The 26,515-nt window shown below is 40.4% G+C and overlaps 1 protein-coding gene across 1 annotated transcript in view; it reads left to right on the plus strand.

The window, feature by feature from the left end:
* The window catches only part of CDH17 (cadherin 17), a 78,009-nt gene that overhangs the window by 14,047 nt on the left and 37,447 nt on the right, over window positions 1–26,515 (plus strand). The window contains exons 3-7 of the mRNA XM_032249101.1: window positions 5,194–5,292; window positions 20,420–20,554; window positions 21,466–21,604; window positions 23,859–24,017; window positions 24,126–24,325. Of these exons, the coding sequence (XP_032104992.1) occupies window positions 5,194–5,292; window positions 20,420–20,554; window positions 21,466–21,604; window positions 23,859–24,017; window positions 24,126–24,325 (732 nt within the window). The remainder of the gene's footprint in view (window positions 1–5,193; window positions 5,293–20,419; window positions 20,555–21,465; window positions 21,605–23,858; window positions 24,018–24,125; window positions 24,326–26,515) is intronic.

The raw sequence follows: 26,515 nt of genomic DNA on the forward strand, positions 1-26,515 counted from the left end.
TTTAAAAAGATGACCTATCAAAATTAAGTTGTTGTATAGAATGGAAACATAGCTTTTTCCACTGTGATATGTTTGATGAAATGGCTACAAATCACATGTCTGCCCTCAACTAGGGAATGTATTTTCTTTCCCACTCTTAAAAGCCAATACCAGTTACGGGTAAGGCTGAAAACAAATCTATCTATTTATGTATAGCTCAGGGAATCTGGAATGACATTGTACTGATACATGAATTAATCTGTGTTCCTTAATCTTGACTTTCTTTAAAAAAAAAACTTTGCCCATGAAAACTTACTGAAACATCAAGAAAAGGGTTTTCTCTATTTTCAGCCCTGCCCTGCTCTGTACTTTTCTTCTCATCAATGGTTTGGAGTTTTCTCGTTGTCTTTAACCATTTGTTAGGTTAACCCTATTGACTGCCAGCCTTCTAGAGCTTTGAGCTGAATGAAAACTGGGGAGTCTTTACCCTTGACCTCAGGGTAAACAGAAGATGCCTTTTTTTTTTTTTTTTTTTTTTAACCTACATGACTCCTGAGGTTCACAAAAAGTGGCCAATAAATTGCTGTATTATGTAACAAGATTATAAGATTTAGGGGCAGCATTTGCTTTTTTTTTTTTTTTTTTTTAAAACAGGAAGCTTCTAGATCTTCATACCTCAAACCTTATTTTCTTTCTTCTGGGACCCATAAATAATACACCAAATTTCGAGTCCCAAAAACTACCCTAGAGCTCACATAGTTACAGAGTGAAATAGAGCGAAACTTAAAACTATGAGAGCCTTCCTCCCAGAGGAAATCTGCCATTCAAACCTTATGAGAAGCATGAGTTTTCACAGCCTGGAGGGTCAGAGCCTGTCTCCAGAATTGTGTAAGGGCTGAATATCAGACATCCCCAGTTGACCTCTCTCCTCATCCTACCCCTCAAATGTCCTTCATCGCCTATGTTTATCCCAGGGTAGTGATAAAGTCAGACCTGTTTTCAAACTTGGTGCCTCCACTACCAGTAATAGGAATTTGGTGAGTTACCTAAGCTTTGAACCTCAGTTTTCTGTGAAATGCATCTAATAATAGTACTTGTCTTATGGGATGTTGTGGCAATTCAATGAGATACTGCATTTACAAGGCTCTTGGATCAGTGACTGGCAGTTAAAGACACAATAAACATTAGCTACTGTAATTGCTACAGTATTTTAAGTGTTTGGTGTCTACATCCATATGGACCCTGACCTCCATGAAGAATGGACTGTGTTTTTGTCATCTTTGCAGATTCAGCACCAAACACACTTCTAAATTATTTAATAATATCAAATTATTAGGCCTCATTTGCTTCTTGTCTGAGAAGGGAACATGCATTTTTATTCCTGGATGAAAGGTGAAGATAAGGCTTCCTTCTCTCTATTCTCAGCCCGGTGGGATTTCTATCTAGAGTGAAAAATACTGCCCAACCACTGCTGGCAGCAGCGCCTTCTCCAGGTGACAGCCGCAAGCACAACTGTCTCTGGGTGAAGATAGGGAGTGGGATTTCAGGGGTGTTGGGAGGGAGACACTTCTTTTTCCTACCGCCTCCCAAGGCCTCTCCTATGAAGACTGGAAGTTTGCTTGAAGAATCTTGCCTTCCGCATAGGGCTTTATTCAACAGAGGCACTAATTTACTCCATACTGCGAGCAGATCTTCTGTTCTTTTCCAAGAGACAGATTCGTCAGAGGGTTGGAAACACAAATGCAGCGTAGATGTACTTCAAGGGCACCAAAGACAGAGTAAGTGATCCAGGATTTGGGAAAGGGAACTGAATAGGGAATCGGAGGAAACCAAGGCAGAGCTGTCTATTTTGGAGTTTTGCCTGGGACTTCCAGAAGGAAGATGAGTTTGGTGCAAATACTACATAATCATTGTACTGAGCGCTTGACGGAGCTAGCAGGTAGGTGAACCTGGCAACTGCACATGTTCTTCGGCCTGGAAGGCAGTGCAGCAATGTGGTCAAGAGTTGGGGATTGGTGGTCCAATGGTGCTGGCTCCCTTCTGGAGGTAGCTCTATCTCTGAATGCTTTGCCCCTACTGTGGGACTTCTCTGGAGACACTTTCTTGATAGCATTAGTCAGACGAAATGGTGTTATGTGGTGATCTAGTCCCGTTACTGCCACATAAAAGACACTAAAAGTGACTTTAAAATGGCAGTTCTATTCTCTTCCTTTCACCTCTTTGTGCAAGATGATAAATGCTATACCCTCCAACTCCTGCATAAAGCCACCCTCTTGTCCTTACACAAGTTTCCACCACACCATCCTTCCCACTTCTGGGGAATGCGGCTTGATGATTCACAGTGTGACATGCACTTTGAAATCTTTATAGCCCCAATAGCCATGTTAATCGGCAGGAAGAGAGATTTCTGGCTCCAATACAAGCAGGCGACTTTGAACCCTGGAACTGAGACTTGATTCCCATTTTCTGATGAGTGAGCCAGCTTGTCCTTGTTGGGAAAGTGCAGCCATGTTTGTGTGTGGCTAATGTAGTTTTCACTGGTGTGACTAACTCAAAGACCGGCTGCTTGCTGACATGAGTGCAAAGCTGATGAAGATAGTTTGCTGTTAAGCAGTGGTTCCATAGATAGCACTTCCCTGACTTAACCAACCACGGTGGTACCTGACCTCTGTCCTGCACACCGGTTCTTATGCCCTGCCTTCTAGAGGAGTAAATGGAACAGGAAAAGATGTGGAAAAGGAGTGAAAGGGAAGCAGAGCTTCCAAAGGAAGATAAACTTAGAAAGGAGGAGATGGGCCAGAAGTCTGGCAAAATTACTTTGTGAGTTAAGAATGCATTTTCTTGGCTGAGCATGGCAGCTCATGCCTGTAATCCAGCACTTTGGGAGGCCGAGGCAGGTGGATCACCTGAGGTCAGGAGTTGGAGACCAGCCTGGCCAACATGGTGAAACCCTGTCTCTACTAAAATATAAAAAATTAGCCAGGCGTGGTGACGGGCACCTGTAATCCCAGCTATTTGGGAGGCTGAGGTGGGAGAATCACTTGAACCTGGGAGGTGGAGGTTACAGTGATTGCACCCCAGCCTGGGCAAGAAAAGCGAAACTCCGTCTAAAAAAAAAAATCATTTTCTTGCAAGTAAGAGGAAATCTGACTTTAGAGCATTTTAAATAAATAAGGGTTTATTTTCCTTGGATAACATGAAGGCTGAAGTAGCAATCCCGGGCAGGTTTAGCAATTCCATGATGTTGTCAGAGACTTGAGCTACTTTCTCTTTGTTACAGCATTTTTTGAGCTGGTTTGTCCTATCAGGGTTCATCACAGCTGCCCCAACTGCAGACACAAGGTCCATTGTCTCAGCAGGAGCCACAGGAAAGGGCAATGGCAGCCACAACTGCCTTTTTTTGAAATTGGGAAAACAGAAGCTTAACCAGTGGACTTCGCCTCTCGTTTCATGAACCAGAACTGGGCCATTTGGCCACCTTCCTAGCCGCTAGAGAGCTGGGAAAGGACCACTTGGTTTACCAGCCTCTGTGGTGGCAGGCAGCAAAGGAGAGGTCTTGGCGTGGCCCAGGGGCAGCAAATCTTGGGCCCTACCCCAACTCTGGGGACAGAAAACCAAACTTCAAAGCCCCTGTGTTTTCATTCATTATTGCCCTTTTGCCAGATATCCAGCATCCAACTTAGTCAAGATTCCCCAAACTGAGGGGTCTAGCATAAGACCTTTCTCTGATCCTTGGCATATTGATGGGTTTTGGATATTCCCAGCAGGGAGCAGTTTTCATGTCAAGAGTGTGCTTGCTCTCCCTAAATAACTGGAAACTAAATGGTTTTCCCCCAACCTAGTGGCACCTGGACATCTGTCCTGCACACCCAGTTCATTGGCTTGCCACATTGTGCTTCTGATTTCAATTTCTTTCACCCTGGATTTCCACCATAAATGGGAGACCCAAAGACTTGCCCAGGAAGGAGAGAAGACCAGTGTGGGGATGAGGCACTAAATCCCTTGTCCTAGAGGGTGCCCCAAGGTGGGTTCATGACTGACTGCCCCTTCATGCAGGTGACCACTCCACCTGCCTTCAGAGGTGCTGCTGTGGTGAGGGCTGCAGTGATGCTCCCCATGTTCTCAGACTAGGAATGGTGGGAGTCGCACTCTCATGCGCGTCCTCAGTGCAGCCTGCTGGCTTTTCCTCCAGGATATCTTGGCTGTTTCACATCCTCTGGTGGCTGCTGGTGCATGGAGGCTGAGAGGGCTGATTCCAGAGTTGCAGGTTCAAATCCTGCTTCCTGCCACTACCTGGGCAAATAATTTAACCTCTTTGAGTCTCTGTCTCATCACCTGTAAAACAAGGGTAACAATAGTAATTTCCTCCCGGAGGGTTGTTGTCAGGATTAAATGTGCTTAGTACAGAGCTTCACATGTACTAACGTAGCAAGTGTGAGCCACTTTTCTTACCATCCCAGCCACACTCACTACGACTCCAGCCTTGACTTGGGTGTCTGCAGAGGCTGCTTGGCTCTCAGGTTTAGGGTCTTTGGATTTTAGAACCATTGTGGGGCTGCTGCTTAAAGTAAACATTTTGTTCTTTTATTATTTCTGTTCTAAATGAATGTAAAGAGCTAATCAAATGTTAAAATAGTGAGCTTTGCTTATAGTTCAAATTCAGATTCAAATTTGGCTAAAACTTACTGTGTAACTGTGCCAACAAACTTTGTACTAAATAGATCTATATATTCTTTCTCCTCCTTATAAATTCAAAACTTTAGAGTGCTAGCAATCTGCTGTAAATGTCCTTATAAAATAAAAAGAGCGGAGGGAGGTGTTTTATGAAGCTGGAGTAAAAACATATAGAATTTAGAAGACTGTGGCACTGTGCAAGACCATGAGCTTTAGCTCAGGCCTGAGTGTGTGTGCTGTGTTAGCCTTTTTAAATTCCATTTTGAATATGGGGATGTTAATATTCTTCTCATAGGGTGATTCTTCTCATCTCCTATTCTTCTCAGATGTTTAAGAAAAGCAATGCAAAGATCTGTAACGAGCTACTTTGTTTGACATGGTAGAGCATCAGCAGCTTTCACACTCGTTTCTGCTTTGATTGGATTTCGGTTATGATAGAATTCTATGTTTCATATATTGGTGCTGGAAGCCCTAATAAAATCAACAATGACACAGACACATTCATACAAGATGCTAATTTTCTTTCTTTTTTTTTAACAGACAACTGGATACAGCCAAGAAGGGAAGTTTAGTGGACCCCTGAAGCCCATGACATTTTCTATTTTTGAAGGTCAAGAACCGAGTCAAATTATATTCCAGGTAAAAGCTACCCTTGATCACTGTCCTCTTGATTTTGTGTGCTCTCTTGATGGACTTTTACTCCCTTATCTATTGTACAGCAGGAAGTAAAATAAAGGCATGGCATTCTCATTATCAAGAATGATTTCAGAAGCTAAGTTAAACAGAGAGATGAGTGGCCTCAGTATCATAAGAATTGTACATGCCATTCTCATTTGGACTTCCTCAATCATCTCTGGGGCGAAGTCTCCCATCCCTCTGCAGAGAGCTTGGTGCCTGTAGGCTCTGCCTCTCCCCTAGAGTAGAAAGGAAACCCATCTCTGGAGAGGGGAATGACCATCCCCACTCTGGGTTGTCTGATCAATGAGCTTACTGCTTGAGGTGTTGGAAGATGTGGCTTCTCTGGAGTCAGCGCTGGAATGAGCTTTCCGACCAGAGGAACTGCCTTTTCCTCACTACCTTCTTTGAGCCCCCACCTGGGCCATTGCTAAGGTGTGCTGGGAGGCGGGTGTCTTGTTTAGTTAGAAAACCATGAACAGTATCAGATGGAGGGGTGGTCTGCAGGTGAGAGTAAGGGGAGGGTCCTAAGTCCCCTCAGAGGTGCTATTAAGGACACATAAATAATCTTGGAAATGTAGTAGAGAAAGAGAAGGATACTACTGTATTTACCAGACTTCCCCCTGGAAGACCTCTTGGCCCTGAAGTGATTGGAGGTTGCTGATGAGCCTCTTTGGGGTACCCATGACCCCTCCTCATCCCATGAACCAGGGAAGTGGCAGAGGTTGCTGAGCTACCTTCTAAGGCAGGTGCCTTCCATTAACTGCCAAACATTTACAGATAGCCCTCCGTATCTCTGGGTTCATGCATCAGCAAATTCAACTGACAGAATCAAAAATATTTGGGAAAAATAAAAATAATACAAATTTTAAAATAATCATTTGCATAGCATTTACATTGTATTATAAATAATCTAGAGATGGTTTAATGTACATGGGAGGATGCATATAGGTTCCATAACCATAATACACCACTTTGTATAAGGGCCTTCAGCATCTGTAGATTTTGGTATCTGTTTGGGTCCAGGAATGATCCCCCACAGATGCCAAGGGACAAATGTATTGTGCTGGACAGTTCCCCTCCACAGAGGAGAGGCTGAAAGCTGTCTCTCCTCCCCTTTCTTTCATTGGTACCAGCTTAGTGCAAAGGGCCCCAGAGTAAGAGCTGGCAGGGGCACGCATACATGTCTATGCAGCCTGGTGGGGTAGGGTGTTGTAAGGGGCCTCAACCTCTCCAGGCAGACAAGTCGGGGCCTGAGGAAGCAGTGAATATGTTGAGAGTTGGAAGTTGACAGGAATTAACTTGGTGAGGAAGGGAGGGAAGAGAGCTTAGCAAAGGCCCAGCAGGGATGGCTACCCTCTGCCAGGGGAGGGCAGGGGACATACTAAAGACTGGCAGATGGCCATGCAGCTGGGGAGGATGGAGCCAGGAGGAGCAAGTGGGAGACACAGAGGAGGAGGCCACAGAGACAGGGAGGACCCTGACTCCTAGGAATCTTGGGTTTTTCTCAAAAGCAACGGATCTGAATCAAGACCCCATGAGAAAAGGTCACTGTCTACAAACTAGAGGAGGAAAGAAAGGATTCAAGGAACCTGTTAGGAGACTCTGGCAGGGGGTCACACAGAGTTGAGTTGCTTACTTTCTCACACACACTTTCTTTTATTAACCATGTACAGAGTGACTACTGTATCTCCCAGGTGCTCTGCTGGGTACTGGGGATATGGGATGACCCTGACTCTATCCCTGTCCCAGTGAGCTTACCAGCTGGTAAGAGAAAACTAACAAGGAAACAGACACATGCACTGAAGGTTCTCATAGGAGTCCGGTGGGATGTGGAGCGGGCAGAGGGTACGCGAAGAAAGAGTGGCTGATTTTTATTTGTGTTTATTTTTTAATTGATAACATTGCATATATGTGTACAATGTATTTTGAAGCATATGTAGAGAGAAATGACTAAATCAAACTAATTAACATATGCATTATCTTATCTCTTTTGTGGTGAGAACACTTAAAATCTAAAAATAATCAGTTTCAAACAAAGATGGTAGTGAGTAAATAGAAGAGGTTTCACTGACTCCTAAACTGAGTATTCAAAGATGAGCAGGTGCTCACAGTCAGGAAGCACCTACTGAATAAAGGATAGGAAAAAGCCTGGGGGTGTGCACTTGTCAAGAAAATGACAGATGGCATGTGGCCCAGAGTCTAGGGAGGGAGACAGTATGCAGTCAAAGGTCTGCATGCCTGCTGAGGTCAGCATGGGCTGGACTGGTCCTTTGTCCTACAGCAGGCTGCAGGGTGCTGCCGGAGGATTTCAACAGGGAAAACCATAACTAGATAAGTGCTGTAGAAGCTTACTGTGTGAACACTCTGCATGAGCTGAAAGGGGGTGAGTGTAGAGGTTAAAAGGATCTTAGAAAACTATTTTCAATTGTAGAGAGCCAGAGTAGCCCCCCCTCTGGGGGACTCCACGGCAAGGCTGCTGCGAACTTTGGGTGAACTCGAGAAGCGAAACCGTAATAGGGAAATGTGTATGTCTCAGAGAAAATCAGAGAGGCCTAGAAAAAGATAACCAGCCCTCACTGACCTTGCTGCAAGATAGTTGGTAGCTGAAGTATGTTAAAGTGTGAGAATTATACCACAGGCTGTTCTAAGTAACTGCACCCTTCCTCTGCTATGTGCTTTGTGAACATGTAAAATAAAGTACTCTAAGGCAGGTCAGGGCCAAAGAGACTGACACCATCAGCTTTTTGGACCGCCTGGCCCAGCTTTATTTATGTCTGTCTGTATGTCTTTCTTTATCCCCTGCTGTTCCCTCTTAGGTCTTTGAACCCTTGTGCAGCACGGGACGCAGCACATGCCAGATTCAATAGTTCAATAAGAAGTGATAGAGTCCTGGTTAGAGTAGCTTATAGAGATCTGAATGTTGGTGTCCCCACGAAGCTCCTATGTTGAAGCCTAATCTCCAATGTATAAATGTGAAGAGTTAGGGTCCTTGGTAGGTGATTAGATCATGAGGGCTATGCCTTTATGAACAGGATTAGTGACCTTGTAAAAAAGGCTTGGGGGAGCCTGTTTGCCCCTTCTGGTATGAAAGGTGCAATCTGTGAGGAGTGGGTCCTCACTGAATCTGCTGGTGCCTTGATCTTGGATTTCCCAGCTTTCAGAACTATGAGTGATAAACTTCTGTTGTTCATAAGTTACTGAATGAGCACAGGGGTGAGGGAACAGAAAGTAAGATAACTCTTAGGTCTCTGGCCTCCTTGACTGGGTAGTTAATGGTATCACTGAGTAAGAGAGAGAGAGAGAGTATAGCAAAAGATTTAGAGAAAAGTGAATAAATTTTAGGCTTATTGATTTTAAGTTAAGTATGAGGCAGCCATGAGGAGATGTCTAGGAGACAGTGTTCATATTGGCCTAGAGATACAGATCAGGGAGCCTTCCTCATATAGGTGCCAATAGTGTTCTTGGGTGTGACATAGATTCTTGTCTGTGTTGAGTTATTGCAACTGCCCTTAGGGGCTAGCTGAGTGATGAATGAAGCCATCTGGAGAAAAGAAAAACAACAGCCAAACAACAACAACAAAAAACAGATATGAGATAAAAACCTAACTGCACAAATATATCAAAAGCTTTCTGATACTTGTCTTTCATATTTGGGACAAGAGGGAGTAGTGGGGACTGGGGCAAACTGAGAGTAAGTCAAAAGGGGATGGGCTCAATTTGGCTCCAGACAATTTTCACAAGTCAGAATTTGGGTGCCACTGTACTAGATTTTATTTTAAAAAGGCATAAGATTTTGTATTTATATAAAATTCACTGATATAAAAAAAATTGGCATTTCTTTTTATTACTAGCTAAACAAAACATATTTGTGAAACAAATCTTGTGGCTACTTCTGAGAGTTCCGTATGAAAAGACTCAAGGTCAAAATAGAGTAGGTGTTCTGTGAGTTCAGGTCCACACTCCATTGAAGGGAACCAGGATTGTACATAGATGCAAGCTTCAACTTACAAGCTTTACAACTGACAAATATGCAGACCTAGAAACTGTTCATTAGGATCATTCCAGAGTCTCTGGGGATATCAGTCAGTAAAAATCATTCCTTGGGCTGCTCCATGTTTTGTTTGTTTGTTTGTTTTTGTTTTGTTTTGTTTTTTCCTGTTACCCTTGCTACAAAGTTATCTTTTCTGGCAGAAAATGATAGTCTGGTTATCAAGGTTGAATGTTTCTTCTTTATAGGTGTGTGTGTGTGTGTATGTTGGGGTAGGACGTGGGGTTGGGATGAAAGAGTAGTGAGTAGAAGATGAAGGGAATTTTCTTTTTAGAATCACAGAAGCTTCATACTAGAAAAGACACTGGAGAGTTTTGGTACCAACCACTTGTTTTACAAATGGGGAAACTGAGGCTTAAGTTGGTTAATGGCAGAGCCAAGAATAGAATACAGGTCTCCTGACTTCTAGTCAAGCATTCTCTGATCTCTCCGTCTTTGTATGTGGAAATAGTGAGCAAACCCATCCTTGGTAAGATGTGGTTGAAGCTCTTTGTTTTAGTGGTGGGGAAAAGGTAGCTGTACAAATCCTCTCATCCAGCACCTGGACCTACATAGGCATGAAGAATATTCATTGACCCATGAGGTTGATTGTTGGGTTATTAATATATCCTCAAAAATAAAATGAACAGAACAACCATGGACTTCTTTCATTGAGGATTTTCAACTAGTGCCAGCTGTGTACTCACCAGAGGCTTCCAGATCATCAGACAGTGTGATACAAATCTGAGAGAGGTCTTTTCTCATTTTTAATGAGATATAGCCCACATATCACAAAATTGATGCTTCTAAATTTTTTAGTATCTTAAAAGATGTGCAACCATCACTGCTATCTAATTCCAGAATATTTCCATCCGCCTCCAAAGAAATCCCATGCCTATTAGCAGTCACCCTCCAGCCTCCATTCACCTCAGCCCTGGGCAACTGCTAATCTACTTTTGGTCTCTATAGATTTGCCTGTTCTAGACATTTCATGTAAATAGAATTATACAACATGGGCCTTCTATGTGTGACTTCTTTTATGCACCATCATGTTTTAAATAATCATCCATGTTGGTAACATGTACCAGAACTCCATTCCTTTTTATGACTGATATTCCATTATATGGATATATCACATTTTGGATGTCCAGTGTCAATTGATGGACATTTGGATTATTTTTTTCACTTACGGCTATAATGAATAATGCTGCTATGGCTATTCATTCATATACAACTTTATTTTATTTCACTTTAGGTTCTGGGATACATGTGAAGAACATGTAGGATTGTTGTATAGGTACATACATGGCAATGTGGTTTGCTGCCTGCATCCCTATCTCCTATATCTGGCATTTCTCCCCATGTTATCCCTCCCCAACTCCCTACCTCTGTCACCCAGCCTGGAGTGCAATGGTGCGATCTCGGCTCACTGCAACCTCTGCCTCCCAAGTTCAAGTGATTCTCTTGTTTCAGCCTCCTGAGTAGCAGGGATTACAGGTGTGTGCCACCGTGCCCAGCTAATTTTTATATTTTTAATAGAGATGGGGTTTCAACATCTTGGCCAGGCTGGTTTTGAACTCCTGACCTCGTGATCCACCCACCTCAGCCTCCCAAACTGCTGGGATTACAGGTGTGAGCCACTGCACCTGGCCTTGAGGTTTTTTTAAATCTTGCTCCTCTAGCTCTTTTAATTTTGATGATAGGGTGTCAATTTTAGATCTTTCCTTACTTCTCACATGGGCATTTATTGCTATAAATTTTCCTCTAGATACTGCTTTAAATGTGTCCCAGAGATTCTGGTATGTTGTGTCTTCGTTCTCGTTGGTTTCAAAGAACATCTTTATTTCTGCCTTAATTTCATTGTTTATCCAGTCAACATTCAAGAGCCAGTTATTCAGTTTCCATGAAGTTGTGCAGTTCTGAGTTAGTTTCTTAATCCTGAGTTCTAATTTGATTGCACTGTGGTCTGAGAGACCGTTTGTTATGATTTCCGTTCTTTTGCATTTGCTGAGGAGTGATTTACTTCCAATTATGTGGTCAATTTTAGAGTAAGTGTGATGTGGTCCTGAGAAGAATGTATATTCTGTGGATTTGGGATGGAGAGTTCTGTAAATGTCTATTAGGTTTGCTTGGTCCAGGTCTGAGTTCAACTCTTGTATATCCTTGTTAATTTTCTGTCTCGTTGATCTGTCTAATATTGACAATGTGATGTTAAAGTCTCCCACTATTATTGTGTGGGAGTCTAAGTCTCTTTGTAGGCCATTAAGAACTTGCTTTAGGTATCTGGGTGCTCCTGTATTGGGTGCAAATATATTTAGGATCGTTAGCTCTTCTTGTTGCATTGATCCTTTTACCATTATGTAATGCCCTTCTTTGTCTTTTTTGATCTTTGTTGGTTTAAAGTGTATTTTATCAGAGACTAGGATTGCAACTCCACCTTTTTTTTTTGCTCTCCATTTGCTTGGTAAATCTTCCTCCATCACTTTATTTTGAGCCTATGTGTATCCTTACATGGTGGGCTTCCTGGATACAGCACACTGATGGGCTTTGACTTTATCCAATTTGCCAGTCTGTGTCTTTTGATTGGGGCATTTAGCCCATTTACATTTACATATTGTTATGTGTGAATTTGATCCTGCCGTTTTGATGCTAACTGATTGTTTTGCCCATGAGTTGATGTAGTTTCTTCATTGTGTTGATGCTTTTCACCATTTGGTACATTTTTGGAGTGGCTGGTACTGGTTGTTCCTTTCTATGTTTAGTGCTTCTTTAAGGAGCTCTTGTTTCAGGCAGGTGATGAAATCTCTGAGCAATTGCTTGTTCATAAAGGATTTTATTTCTCCTTTGATTATGAAGCTTAGTTTGGCTGGATATGAAGTTCTAGGTTGAATGTTCTTTTCTTTAAGGATGTTGAATATTAGCCCCCTCTCTCTTCTGGCCTGTAGGGTTTCTGCTGAGAGATCCACTGTGAGTCTGATGGGCTTCCCTTTGTGGGTAACCCAACCTTTCTCTCTGGCTGTCCTTAGCATTTTTTCCTTCATTTCAACCCTGGCGAATCTGACGATTATGTGCCTTGGGGTTGCTCTTCTTGAGGAATATCTTTGTGGTGTTCTCTGTATTTCCTGGACTTGAATATTGGCCTGCCTTGCTAGGTTGGGGAAGTTCTCTGGGATAATATCCTGAAGAGTGTTTTCCAGCTTGGATTCATTGTCTCTGTCACATTCAGGTACACCTATCAAACATAGATTAGGTCTTTTCACATAATCCTGTATTTCTTGTAGGCTTTGTTCATTTCTTTCCACTGTCTTTTCTCTATTCTTACCTTCTTGTTTTATTTCATTGAGTTGATCTTCAGTCTCTGATATCCTTTCTTCTGCTTGGTCAATTCAGCTATTGAAACTTGTGTATGCTTCACGAAGTTCTCATGTTGTGTTTTTCAGCTCTATCAGTTCATTTATATTCTTCTCTAAGCTGTTTATTCTCATTAGCATTTCATCAAATCTTTTTTCAAGGTTCTTAATTTCTTTACATTGTGTTAGAACGTGTTCTTTTAGCTCAGAGAAGTTTTTATTACCCACTTTCTGAAGGCTGTTTCTGTCAATTCCTCAGACTCATTCTCCATCCAGCCTTGTTCCCTTGCTGGTGAGGAGTTGTGACCCCTTGGAGAAGGAGAGGTGTTCTGGTTTTGGGTGTTTTCATCCTTTTTGTGCTGGTTTCTTCCCATCTTTGTGGATTTATCTATCTGTGGTCTTTGGAGTTAGTGACATTTGGATGGGGTCTCTGAGTGGTCATCCTTTTTGTTGATGATGAAGTTATGTCTTTCTGTTTTTTAGTTTTCCTTCTAACAGTCAGGCCCCTCTGCTGTTGGACTGCTGGAGGTACATTCCAGACCCTGCTTGCTTGGGAATCACCTGCAGTGGCTGCAGAACAGTAAGGGTTGCTGCCGGTTTCTTCTTCTGTTATCTTTGTATCAGAAGGATACCTGCCAGATGTCAGCCTGAGCTCTCCTTTATGAGGTGTCTCTTTGGATATATGGGGGTCAGGGAACTGCTAGAGAAGACAGTCTGTCCTTTATAGGAGCTCAAGTGCTGAGCTGTGAGCTCTGTTGTTCCATTCAGAACTGCTGGGCAGGTACGTTTAAGTCTGCTGCAGCGGAACTCATAACCACCTTTTTTCCCCAGGTGCTCTGTCCTGGGAAGGTGGGGCTTTATTTGTAAGTTCCTGATATGCTGCTGCCTTTTTTCAGCAATGCCCTGCCCAGCAAGGACATAGCCTAGTCACAGTCTGCCAGCAGAGGTGTTGCTGAGCTGCCGTGGGCTCTGACCAGCTGCTGTGTGAACTTCTTGTGGTTTCGTTTATAGAGGTATAGTTAGAACTGCCTCGGTAATGGTGGACTGCCTTGGTAATGGTGGACTGCCTCGGTAGTGGTAGATAGCCTTCCCCCCACAGGGCTGGACCATCCCAAGTCCAGCTGTGCTTCCTGTGAAACTCTTGATCCAGAGCGTTTCAGATTGCTGGTCTTTGTGGGGGTGGGACCTTTGTGGGGCCTGAGCCAGATCACCTAGCTCCCTGTTTCAGCCCCCTTTTTTTCAGTTGAATGGGTGCCTCTGTCTCCCTGGCATTCCAGGCACCAGTTGAAACAGCCGCCCAGATTTGTGTGAGTTTTTGTGCAGAGACCTACTGCACCGTCTGAAACGCCATGCTGGAGACTCATGGCATTTTTATGCCCAGGAATCTCCTGGTCTGTGGGCAGTAAAAATTCATTTAGAAATGCACTCACCCTCTGCATTCTCACTGGGAACTGCACTCCAGAGCTGTTCCTATTCGGCCATCTTGGGTCATCTCCTCTCATATACAATTTTTGATGAGGATATGTTTTCGATTCTCTTGGACACACACACACACATACATACACAAACTTAGTAGTGGGACTGCTGGGTCAAAGTTAATTCTGTTTAAATTTTGAAAAACTACAAACTGTTCTCCAAAACAACTGAATCATTTTACAGTTCACCAGCAAGGTATGAGTTCCAATTTATCAATATCCTTAGAGCTTGTTATCTGTCTTTTAAAATTACAGTTATCCTGGTGGTTGTGAAGTGGTATTTCTTTGTGATTTTGGTTTATATTTCCCTAATGACTGATGTCAAGTATCTTGTTATATGGCAATTGGCTATTCGTATATCTTCTTTGGAGAAATGTCTATTCAAATCCTTTGCCTAATTTTAATTGGGTTTGTCCTTTTATTGTTGTAAGAATTCTTTGCATATTTTGTATTCAAGTTCTCCCTTATTAGATATGGTTTGCTGCAAGTATTTTCTCACATTCTATAAGTTATCTTTTCACCTTCTTGGTAGTGTCCTTTGAAGCACAAATGCTTCTAATTTTGATGAAGTCCAATTTATTTTGTTATTGTTATTTGTACTTTTGATGTCATATCTAAGAAACCATTGCTTCATTCGAGATCATAAAGATTTATGTCTATGCTTTTTTCTCAGAGTTTTATAGTTTAAGTTTTTCTGTTTAGGTCTTTGATCTATTTTGAGTTAGTTTTTTTGTATGGTATGGGGTAGGGGTCCAACTTCATTATTTTTGCATTATTTTAGCACCTTTTAATGAAAACACAATTCTTTCCCCCGCTGAATTATTTTAGTAGCATCCTCATCAGAAATCAGTTGAATTGTTTCTGGACTCCCCATTTGATTCCATTGTTCTATATATGTTTATGCCAGTATTGCATTATCTGGAACTATACCTTTGTAGTAAAATTTGAAATTAGATAATGTTAAATCTTTCTACTTTGTTATTGGCTATTCTGAGTCCCTTATATTTCCATATGAATTTTAGGATCAGTCTATAAACTCTACAAACAAGGCAGCTGTAATTTTGATAGGAATTGTATTGAATCAGTAGATGAACTTGGGAAGTATTGCCATCTTAACAGCATTAGGTTTTTAAATCTGTAAACATGAGATGTCTTTCCATTTATTTAGATCTTGTTTAATTTCTTTCAACAGTGTTTTGTAGTTTCTATTTTATAAACTTCATATTTCTTTGGTTAAGTTTATTCTGAGATATGTCATTTTTTATCTGATTGTAAATGGAGCTTTAAAAATATCATTTTTGCATTGCTCTTTGCTAATGGAGAGAAATAGATTGATTTTTATTTGTTAAGCTTTTATTCTGAGACCTTATAATACTTGTTTATTAGCTGTAATGGGTTTTTTTTTTTAGGTTTTGTAGAACTTTTCCTATGTAAAATCATGTTATCTGTGAATAGTGATAGTTTTACTTTTTAATTTCTAATTTTGGTATCTTTTATTTCTTGTTCTTGTCTAATTCCCCTTGCTAGAATCTCTAGTACAACGTTAAATAGAAGTGGGAAGATTAAGTATCCTTGTCTTGTCTCTAATCTTATGGGGAAAGCTTTCAGTCTTTCACCATTAAGTACAATGTTAGCTGTGGGGTTTACTTAGGTGTCCTTTATTAGGCTGAGAAGTCACCTTCTATTCCTGGTGTGTTGAGTGTTTTTATCATGAAAGGATGATGGATTTTGTCAAATGATTTTCTGCCTCTATTGAAATACGTGGTTTTTGTCCTTGATTCTATCAATATAGGGTATTACATTAATTGACCTTCATATATTGAACCAGCTTTGTATTCTGGGATAATTTAGACTTGGTAATGGTATATAATCCTTTTCATATGTTGCTGGATTCAATTTGCTAGTATTTCATTGATAAATTTTGTGACTATATTCAAAAGAGGTATTGGTCTGAAGTTTTCTTGCATTGACTTTTTCCGGTTTGGGTATCAGGATATTGGCCTCATGGAATGAGCTGAGTATGTGTTTCTTACTCTTCTAGTTTTTGGAAGCATTTCTGAAGGTTTGGTGTTAATTCTTCTTTACATGTTAGGTAAAATTCACTAGTGAAGCCATCTGGTTCTGGGCTTTTCTGTGTGTGGAAATTGTTTGATTACTAACACAATCCCTTGTTATAGCTCTATGCAGATTTTCTATGTGTTCTTGAGTCCGTTTTAGTAGTTTTTGTCTGTCTAAAAGTTTTCCCATTTCATCTAGGTTGTCTAGATGAAAACAATTGCTCATAATATACTCCTTAATACTTTTTGTTTCTATAAGGTTGATAGCAGTATGTCCTCTTATACTCCTGATTCTAGTTATTTGAATCTTACCTCATTTTTCTTGGTCAGTCTAGTCAATAACTTGTCACTTTTGTGGATCTTTTCAATAATCAACTCTGGTTTTGTTGGCTTTTCTCCTGTGCTTTTATATTCTCCATTTTATTAATTTACATTCAGATCTTTATTATTTTCCTCTGTTTTCTTTGCTATTCTTCTTTTTCGTGTGTGTGTGTGTGTGTGTGTGTGTGTGTGTGTATTTTTAGTAGAAGATTAGGTTATTTGGGATATTTCATCTTTTTTAACTTTAAACATTTACAGTGATAGATTTTCCTTTAAGTACTGCTTTGTCTGCATCCCATAAGATTTGGCATGCTGTGTTTCTTTTCATTTTCATTTATATCAAAGTGTTTTCTAATTTCCCTTGTGATTTCTTCTTTGACCAAAGTGTATGTATTTGCCCAAATTTCCTTCTATTATATTTAATTTTATTCAGTTGTCAAATACTTTGTATAACTTCAATCCTTTTAAATTTATAGAAACTTGTTTATGATCTAACAAACAACTTATCCTGGAGAATGTTCCATGTGATTGGCTTTCATTGGATGGAGTGTTGGGTGTCTGTTAGCTTCTGATTGGTTTATAGTATTGATCAAGTCTTCTGTTTCCTTATTAATTTTCTATTCTATTTAAAGTGAAGTCTTGAAATCTTCAATTATTAAAGTTGAATTATTTAATTTCTTTTCCATTCTGTCAGCTTTTCTTTCATGTGTTTTGAGGTCTGTTGTTAGGTGCATATATATTTATATTGTTATGGTTTTTTTATGGATTGACCCTTGTATCATTGTAGAATATCCTTTTTTTGCTTTTGAAAATTTTGTCTTAAAGTCTGTTTTGTCTGATAGTAATACAGTTTATTCTCATTTTGAAGGATAGCTTTGTTGGATTTACAATTCTTACTTGGACACTCTTTCTTTCAGCACTTTGAATGTGTCATTCCACCACCTTCTGATCTCCATGGAAGATCAGCTGTTAATTTTATTGAGGACCCTTTGTGTGTGATGAGTCCATGCATTTTCAAGACTCTATCTTTCAAATGTTTATGATGTGACTAGGTTTGGATTTCTTTGAGTTTATTCTATTTGGAGTTCATTGATTGTTGAATATATAGATTCATGTTTTTCTTTAATTTGTGAGGTTTTGGGTCATTCTGTCTTCAAATAATCTTCCTTCCCCCTTAACTCTTTCCTTTTCTTCTGGAACTTTTATTATGTATGTGCTTGTCTGCTTGATAGTGTTTCACTGGTCCCTGAGGATCTGTTCATTTTTTTTCTTTCCATACTTAGGGTAGATAATATCTATTAATCTTTTTTCAAGTTCACAAATTCTTTCTTCTGCTAGCTCAAATCTGCTTTTGAACACCCTCTTATGAATTTTTCCTTTGAGTTATCCTTATCAACTGTAGAATTTCTATTTTTAAAAATTTCTATTTTTAATCGATATTTGATATCTGATGAGACATTATTTTTAAACTTTAATTCTTTTGATATAATTTTTTTTAGTTTTTGAATCTATCTAAAATAGATTATTTAAAATCTTTAGTAAATCCAACATCTGGGCTTCTTAGGGACAGTTTCTATTGACTTAACTTTTTAATATTTTTGTATGTTTCATAATTTGTTGAAAACTGAACATTTTAAATAATGTGATATGGCAGCCCTAGAAATCATATATCTTCTTTTTCCTAGAGTTGGTTGTTGATGCTGTTTGTTTGCTTAGTGACTTCCCTGAATGAATTCTGTAAAGTCTGTATTCTTTGTCATGTCTGGCCACTGAAATCTCTGCTTAGTTAGCTTAGTGTTCAGCTAATGACTATATAGAGGTTTCCCTAAATGCCTTAAGCCAGTAAGTCTCCTGGTGTTTATCAAGGGGCACTGGGTGCATGTGAGACATACCTTCAACTGTGTGGCAGGCTGTTTACAACTCTGCCTTAGCCTTCCTTTTCTGCTTATGCAGAGCCACCAGGTCAGCCAGAGGTGAGGGATTAGGGCCTTCTCAGGCCTTTCCCAGGCATGTGCACAGCCCTGCCCATGATGGTGGCTTTATAGATTGCCAGGAATATATTAGAGCTTTCCAAAGCCCGTTATGGACATCTCATTTCGCCCCCACCCCCACCACCACTCCAGGCTTTCTCTTTTAAGTGTTTTGGTCAGCTGCTTCTTTGCTTCAACTGTTATCATAGTCTCAGGTAACTACAGTGTTGAACAATTGCTGATGGTTGTTTTCAACAAATGCCCCAGGGGAAAAATTGTGTGTAATGTGTGAATTCTGAGTCAGGTCAGATGAAGATGAGCCTGTGAGTAGGTGTTCCCAGGGAAATGCCAACAGCATAGATAACGATAGTTCTCTGGTGATGGAGCTTTTGGGAAAATACAAACACTTCTTGCCCTCTCCATGGTACTGTGGCATGAGGCTGTTGTTGTCAAGGCTACTTCAGATCTTAGGAAAGGACCATGGGATTAGGATGCATTAAAACACTACAAAGCTTGGCTTTCACTGATATTTAGTAGTTTTTTAATTTTTTTAAATAAACATTCCTTGGATTTTGCAAGCATCTGGTTAATTTCCCATATTCTGAAAAAGATATTTACAATTTTTGCCAGTGTTCTCATTGCTTTTACGGAGGAGCAGTTTTCTGCAAGTCCTTACTCCACCTTTCCCACTGATGTCCACGTCTTTTTTCTGAAAACACAAAATAGCAACACTTTCATTTATTATATAAACAATATAATATCAACAAGCAAGGATGCACAAAAACTTTTTTACTTATAATCTTGCCCATTTAACACATCAACTATTTTGTATTTTTTTAAAATTCCATTTCTTGCCTACTGACATGAATTCTTTTGTTACTCTAAACATCAGTCTAGATTTACTCTCAAATTTACTTCTGTTACTTTACATTATTGTTTCTTATGTTTCCTCATAATTTGTAGAATGAACATTTTCATGATTAATATTCTGTCAAGTTTATGTGCCGTAATAATTTCGCTGTCCTTTTTTTTTGACCATTTAGGAGTTTTCAACCTTACTAGTATTATAAATAAAGTTATTTACACTACAAGCATGTACTTGTTTGAAAAAAAATACTTCCTTAGGATAAATTCTATATAGTAATGTTTGCTATCAAAGGGTATACAATTTTATGCCTCAAGTTATTTCTAAATGGATTATAGGAATTTATATTTCCATCAACGTTTCTTTACATCCATACTAACATTGATATTGTTTTAAATTTGTTAATAAAATATATAAAAGTATATTAAAACTTAATAAGGTTGAACAACTTTTATGTTTTCTTCATTGTATGTGAATTTTCTGTTCTCATGGTTTTAAAAGTGATATAGCCGTATCTATGAATATGGTGGTTTGTATTTTCTTCACTTCTGAAAAAGTAATAGATTATCACATAGTGTTTGCATTAAGTTGCAGCCACTTATAAACTTTCCTTAAAATTAACGTGTTTATTAATCTTTGATGCAATTTTTAGTAGTGCTAAATGACATTTTATCCTAGCAAGAAAACTACCCCTTCTAATGTTTCTTAGAAACAAGTAATGTCATAGACTTCAGATATTACCAAAAAGTCTCTTTTAATCCCAGCTACAATTTAAAGCATCAATGAGTTTTGTCAATGTATCAAATCATATTATATACTGTTTCTTGAGGAAAATGTATGTTGAATGTTACACAATTATTGTGCAAGCAGACTTTTAGAAAGCATTGCTTTAAAAATTGAGGATTTCTTGCTTAGTAATTGAAGCAATGAAAATTTTACCTGAAATTGGTGACCTTTTACAAATTCCACAACATGGTTTTTTCCCTTACAACCTAATCTATTTTTTGCTTTTTCCCCCCCTAGTTTAAGGCCAATCCTCCTGCTGTGACTTTTCAACTAACTGGGGAGACAGACAACATATTTATGATAGAACGGGATGGACTTCTGTATTACACCAGAGCCTTGGACAGGGAAGCAAGATCCACTCATAATCTCCAGGTAAATTGACACCAGGTGAAGGAATCTAATTCCAGCCTCTCTGAGCACCCTTTGTTCTGGAAGTATTGCTGGCACCTTCCTCCCTTGCATAGGCCCCAGATACAGCTTTCCTTACATTAGTGGCATGCTTTTGTAATCCTCATTTGTCTGTTTCTTACCAACTACAGAGGGGTGTGGCAAACATATCCTTTTCTTTAGGCTTTTTAACCAGAGTAATCCCATTACATTGCCAGGACCCTCCCACAGCATTAGTTATCCAAATAAGGCCATGCTTAGGTACTTGGATCAAAAGTCAGCATGTTTCTGATACTTCAGTCGTATCAGCCTGAAGGTCTAAGCCCTTACACTGGCTTAAACCCATAAAGAAGGCTGCATCAGTGCGGGGATGGAGCTCCTTTGAGCATTGGAAGAAGCAGAAGGAACTGATAGCCAGAAGCTGACTAAAAAGATCCTTCTCCCACTCATTCGCCTTTAGTTTTCACGGTTGATATCTAAACACCTAGTAAAGGCAGAAAGCTAACGATGGAAAAAAGAGTGAGACGAAAGCTTTCCGTCTGGTACTTCTGCTGCGAGCCCTGCAAGCTGACCACAAAAATGGCTCTGGAAGAGGACACACTTTCATGTTCTCAGGGGTCAAAGTGCCCTTGTTTCATGGACTCCAGCCATCCAGAACAGACCCATGGTCAGTGTCCAGCACACCCCACTGCTAGAAAGTCACCGTCACGATTAGCCAGGCTTAACTGATACAATCTCCATTTTAGCAGCTCCCAATTTAGGCTTTTATGAGTTCTTTCTCTCCTACCGTCACTAGGCCATTGGTTCTTTGAGCTCTAATTTCCTTCCAATGATTTTTTGGGCATGTGACATGAAGTCCAGTCTCATCAACATGCTTTCCTTTTCCTCAACATCAGGTTGCAGCCCTGGATGCTAGTGGAGCTGTAGTGGAGGGTCCAGTACCCATCACCATAGAAGTGAAGGACATCAACGACAATCGACCCATGTTTCTCCAGTCAAAGTATGAAGGCTCAGTAAGGCAGAACTCTCGCCCAGGTAACAGGCAGGGGCCAGAGAGATTTATGGAAAGATCGTGTCAGGTGGAAGGGGCAGACTTTGGCGACTTAGACAGCTGCAACTGTCACTGAGTAGGCACTTACTATCTTACCTACATTTCACACCGATCTGAGAGTTGTTTCACTATCTCTGTTGCTTTAGAGCATGGTCTTTCAACCACAGCATTACGTGTTGACATCTTGGGCCTGGTAATTCTTTTTTTGATCAGAGGCTGTTCTGTGCCTTGTGGGATGATTGACAACATCCCTCTGACCTCTATCCATTATGTGTCCCCCGCCAAGTTGTGACAATGAAAATGTCTCCAAGCATTGCCAAGTGTCCTCTGCTGGGAGCTGGAGGGGCACAAAATCCCAGCACTTTGGGAGGATCACTTGAGCCAGGAGTTTGAGACCAGCCTGGGCAACAAAGTGAGACCCTGTCTGTACAAAAAAATAATAAAGTGTGCTAGGTGTGGCGTACACGCCTGCAGTCCCAGCTCCTTGGGAGGCTGAGGCAGCACAATCACTTGAGCCCAGGAGATTCAGACTGTAGTAAGTCATGATCACACCATTGTGCTTGGTCTGGGCAACAGAGGGAGATTCTGTCTCAAAAAAAAAAAAAATTACCTCTAGTTAAAAAACAGTTTTCTAGGGTGAGCTTTAAGATACCTCAGAGCTCTAGAACACTCTAGAAAGGTGTACTTATTCCCCTTATCTTCTCAGGAGCCTCCATTGCCATTGTCACTGGTGGTTTCCAGCTCTTTTCTTCTCGTGTCCCAGCTATGGTTCAGCCCTTCTTTATGCCACATTGCACTTCCACAAGAGCCCTTCATAAGGCGTGAGTGTGTCCAGCAGCCTCCTAGGAAGGAGCGTCACCTCCTAACAATACACACAACATAAATGAATATTAGATTTTTGAGTTCTCGAATATAAGCTGTCTGTAGTACATTACTAGTTATATCTATCAACATTTACTGTATTAGAAATCTAAAAAGATACTCATTTAAAATAATACTAATCAAGACTTAGGACCATTTGCATCATCCCACCATCAAGCTTCTCTTTAAGTTACTTCATCTTTTCCTTCTCTTTCTTCAATGCCTGCTACCAAAAATTCAGGAAAAAAGTTCACTTAACTTTATTCTGTGGAGCAATGTCCCTGTCCCTCAGGCTGCATACCAAAGACTCACACAGACTCTGCTAAATGTGAAGCCTCCAGACCTCCAGGCTGTACCTTTTCTCTCTTCACTAATAGTATCTTCTAGGGAATGGTTCTCAAACGTTTTGGTTTCAAGACTTGTATATTCTCTTAAAATTTACTGAGGGCTCCAAAGAACTTTTAGACACATGGGTTATATTCAGTGGTGTCCTGGTAAAGGCTTAACAGCTATTTCTCTTGGGGGGGACAAAGCTCTGATTTGTAGAATTTTCCAATTTCCATGTTGTAATTACTCCTACCATGGCCCATTGCAAGTGACCACTGGTGTTAACTGATGCAGAAGATTTCTGAAAGTTCAACAACTGAGTCTCATTAGCTGTCTCTAATACATCACTGGTTATATCTATCAACATTTACTGTATTAGAAATTTAAAAAATTATTAATTCATTAAAAATAACACTAATCAACATGTTTATGAAAATAACTGTATATTCAAGACAAAAAGTGAAAAAATGGCATTGCTTTAATCTTTGCATATCTCTTTAACATCTGGATTAATAGAAAATACTTGGATTCTCATGTCTGTTTCTACATGCATTCTGTTGCCATGTGCTATTTTGGTTGAAATATATGAAGGAAAATTAGCTTCACACAGATATGCAGTTGGACAAGAGAGGAATATTTTAATAGTATTTTCAGGTAACTGGACATTCTTTAGTACTATGCCCAAACTCAATAAATGGTGGTTTCTTAAATATTAGTTGCAAAGTGAAATCAACATCAATGCCATATTTTCCATTCTTTTACACTAGAATTCATTAAATTATCTTGTACTTTAAATGGATCATTTACACATACATGACCTTTAGCTTCATAGAGCTCTTGAAACAGTTTCAGGGACCCTTAGAAGATCTTAGACCATACCTTGAGAAATCTTACTTTAGGGAAGGGGAGTGGGATAAATTTTTATTTCACCACTAGTGTGAATTATCACACCTTTTCCCATTCTATCTCCACTTTTTAGAAGGAAAAAGTAGCTATGATTGGTTTGGGTTTCAATTAATATCTTTTTTCTGGGTATGCTTTGTTAAACAGGAAAGCCCTTCTTGTACGTCAACGCCACAGACCTGGATGATCCAGCCACTCCCAATGCCCAGCTTTACTACCAGATTGTTATCCAGCTTCCCATGATCAACAATATCATGTACTTTCAGATCAACAACAAAACTGGGGGCATCTCTCTTACCCGAGAAGGTACGTTCAGGGGTGCCCTGGTAGGACTGTCTCAGTCAGAAAAAGGAAGTAGTTGGGTCTGTTTCTTCCAGAGACGCTTCCTATTCCCTTCTCCCCTACTTCTCATAGGAGCTAAGGAATTGGATCCTGCTAAGAATCCTTCCTATAATCTGGTGGTCTCAGTGAAGGATATGGGTGGCCAGAGTGAGAATTCCTTCAGTGATACCACATCTGTGGATATCATAGTGACAGAGAATATTTGGAAAGCACCGGAACCTGTGGAGATCGTGGAAAACTCGACTGATCCTCACCCCATCAAAATCACTCAGGTAGTACCCAAGCCCAAGTAGAGTAGTACCGAGGTAGTACTGAGAACCAGCTAGATTAATGGCCTCATTTTGTACAGACCCACCCTCACGGTCTTCGCTGATACATTTATTAGATACATTTTTGCATAGCATGATTATAAAGCACATTATATAGCCCTGGCCACGAGTCACTGGACTTGACCATGCATCATGGGCAGAAAACTTGGATGCAGATATTGTGTTAGGCCATTTTTGCATTGCTATAAATAAATACCCAAGGATGGGTAATTCATAAAGAAGTTTAATTGGCTCATGGTTCTGCAGGCTGTTCAAGCATGACTCCAGCATCTGCTTTTTGTGAGGGTCTTGGGAAAATTACAACCATGGCAGAAGGCAAAGGGGGAGCAGAAGCATCACATGACAAGGGTGGGAGCAAGAGAGTTAGTTGGGAGGAGCCACACATATTTAAACACCAGGTCTCATGTGAACTGAGAGTGAGAACTCACTTATCACCAAAGGCATGATGCTGAGTCATTCACGAGGGATCTGCCCCCATGATCCAATCACCTACTGGGCCTTACCTCCAACACTGGGGATTATTTTCAACATGAGATTTGGAAGGGACAGACATCCAAACTACATCAGATATACATTTTTGCTTTCAGAGAGAACTTCCCTCACCCTCACCTTAAAAGTAGACAGAAATGAAGTTTGTTGTTCCCTGTGAGTGTGGGATATGGCTGCCCTGCAGTGGGTCATATATGGTGCATACATTGTATGCTTGGACATGGTTTGATTTGTGGGTTACAAATAGTTTTGAAAGGCTGCTACTTCTTATTGTGGAAGAAAATCTTGACCCAATAGACTTGCCACATCATAGGCTAAGAGACAGAGATAGGACTGGCTAGGGGTAAAAGGATCATAGTAGGGAACCTTTCCACTTGGAAACTCCCTCGCCCCTGGTCTTCTGTCTCCTGTGTGTGCCTCTCCCCTCCATTCAGACGCTCCTACTTCCCCACCTCCATGGCATATGCTCTCACCCTGGGCCTCCTCCTACCTTAGCTCCTGGAAATCCACTCTGGACCCCACCCAGATTTGATATTTTCTGGAAGCCCAGGAGATTCCTCGACATGAAAGTTGTGGGTTGGTGGGTCCAGATCCCTGGATTTGGAAGCAGATGAACAAAATCATATTCCCGTCCCATTACTTGAATGACTGATCATAAACAAGTCATTTAACTATTTCGAGCCCCAATGACTCATCAATAAAGTAGGGATAACACCTCAGTGTTTTGTGAAGAGTAACTGAGATAGTATCTGTAAAAGTAAATAAAATGCTAGATATTAAAATATATTAATATTATAAAATAATACTAGTCTGTAGTTCCCCTATTTTTTTTTAATGCTACTATTGTTGAGGGGCCCTGGAATGGGTTATCCCATCATATTTATTGGGATGGGCCCAGGGACATTTATTTCTTTCTTGAACGTTGAATTAAAGAACTTCAACTTCAGGGGGTAGGGGAAAAGAACAACAGCAGGAAGAATTCTGCTTTCCCAGTTAGAAAAAAATCATGTCAGCACTCATTACCATGAAAATTTCCAATTGGGGGCCTAGACTAAAGTCTTCCTAGCTCTTATTCACGTTACCCCCATCGGGATTTGTAAGTGCTGCAAAGAACGTATGCTTAGTGGCTCTTGGGGCTGCCAAGGAAACACTCTAGAGTGCCTACCCAATTTTCAGGCCTGGAGAAAATGCTCTGGGTATTATAAAATCCAAGAGAAGAGAGAGAAAGAGCATAGCTCAAGAGAATGAAAGGAACTCAGGGTGAATTTTTAGGACACAAGAGGAGCTCCCTTTAAAACCAAGACAGTAGTCTTTGCATGGACAACGGGTGGTGCTTAAATAATTAGGAAGAGACAAAGTCGCTTCTGTGATACCTTCCCAGGCTGCTCTGAGGATAGTTTACTGTGGAAATTTCAACTAGCAGTCGGACCTTGAGTGAGTCACTTAATTTTTTTGCACCCTAGTTTTTCATAACAGTAGTCTGTACTTCACAGGACTGTTTGAAGATTAAATGAGATAACACATAAATATGTTTAGAATTATGTCTGCCATGTGGCAAACTCAGTAAACATTATTAATATATCAGAGAGACCAGGCTCTGTCTATATAGCCAGTAGATTGGTCTTACTTGTGTTATTTTTTATT

Source organism: Sapajus apella, unplaced genomic scaffold, assembly GCF_009761245.1.
Source record: "Sapajus apella isolate SASKATOON/1434 unplaced genomic scaffold, GSC_monkey_1.0 scaffold3, whole genome shotgun sequence".
In the NCBI taxonomy this organism is placed as follows: domain Eukaryota; kingdom Metazoa; phylum Chordata; class Mammalia; order Primates; family Cebidae; genus Sapajus; species Sapajus apella.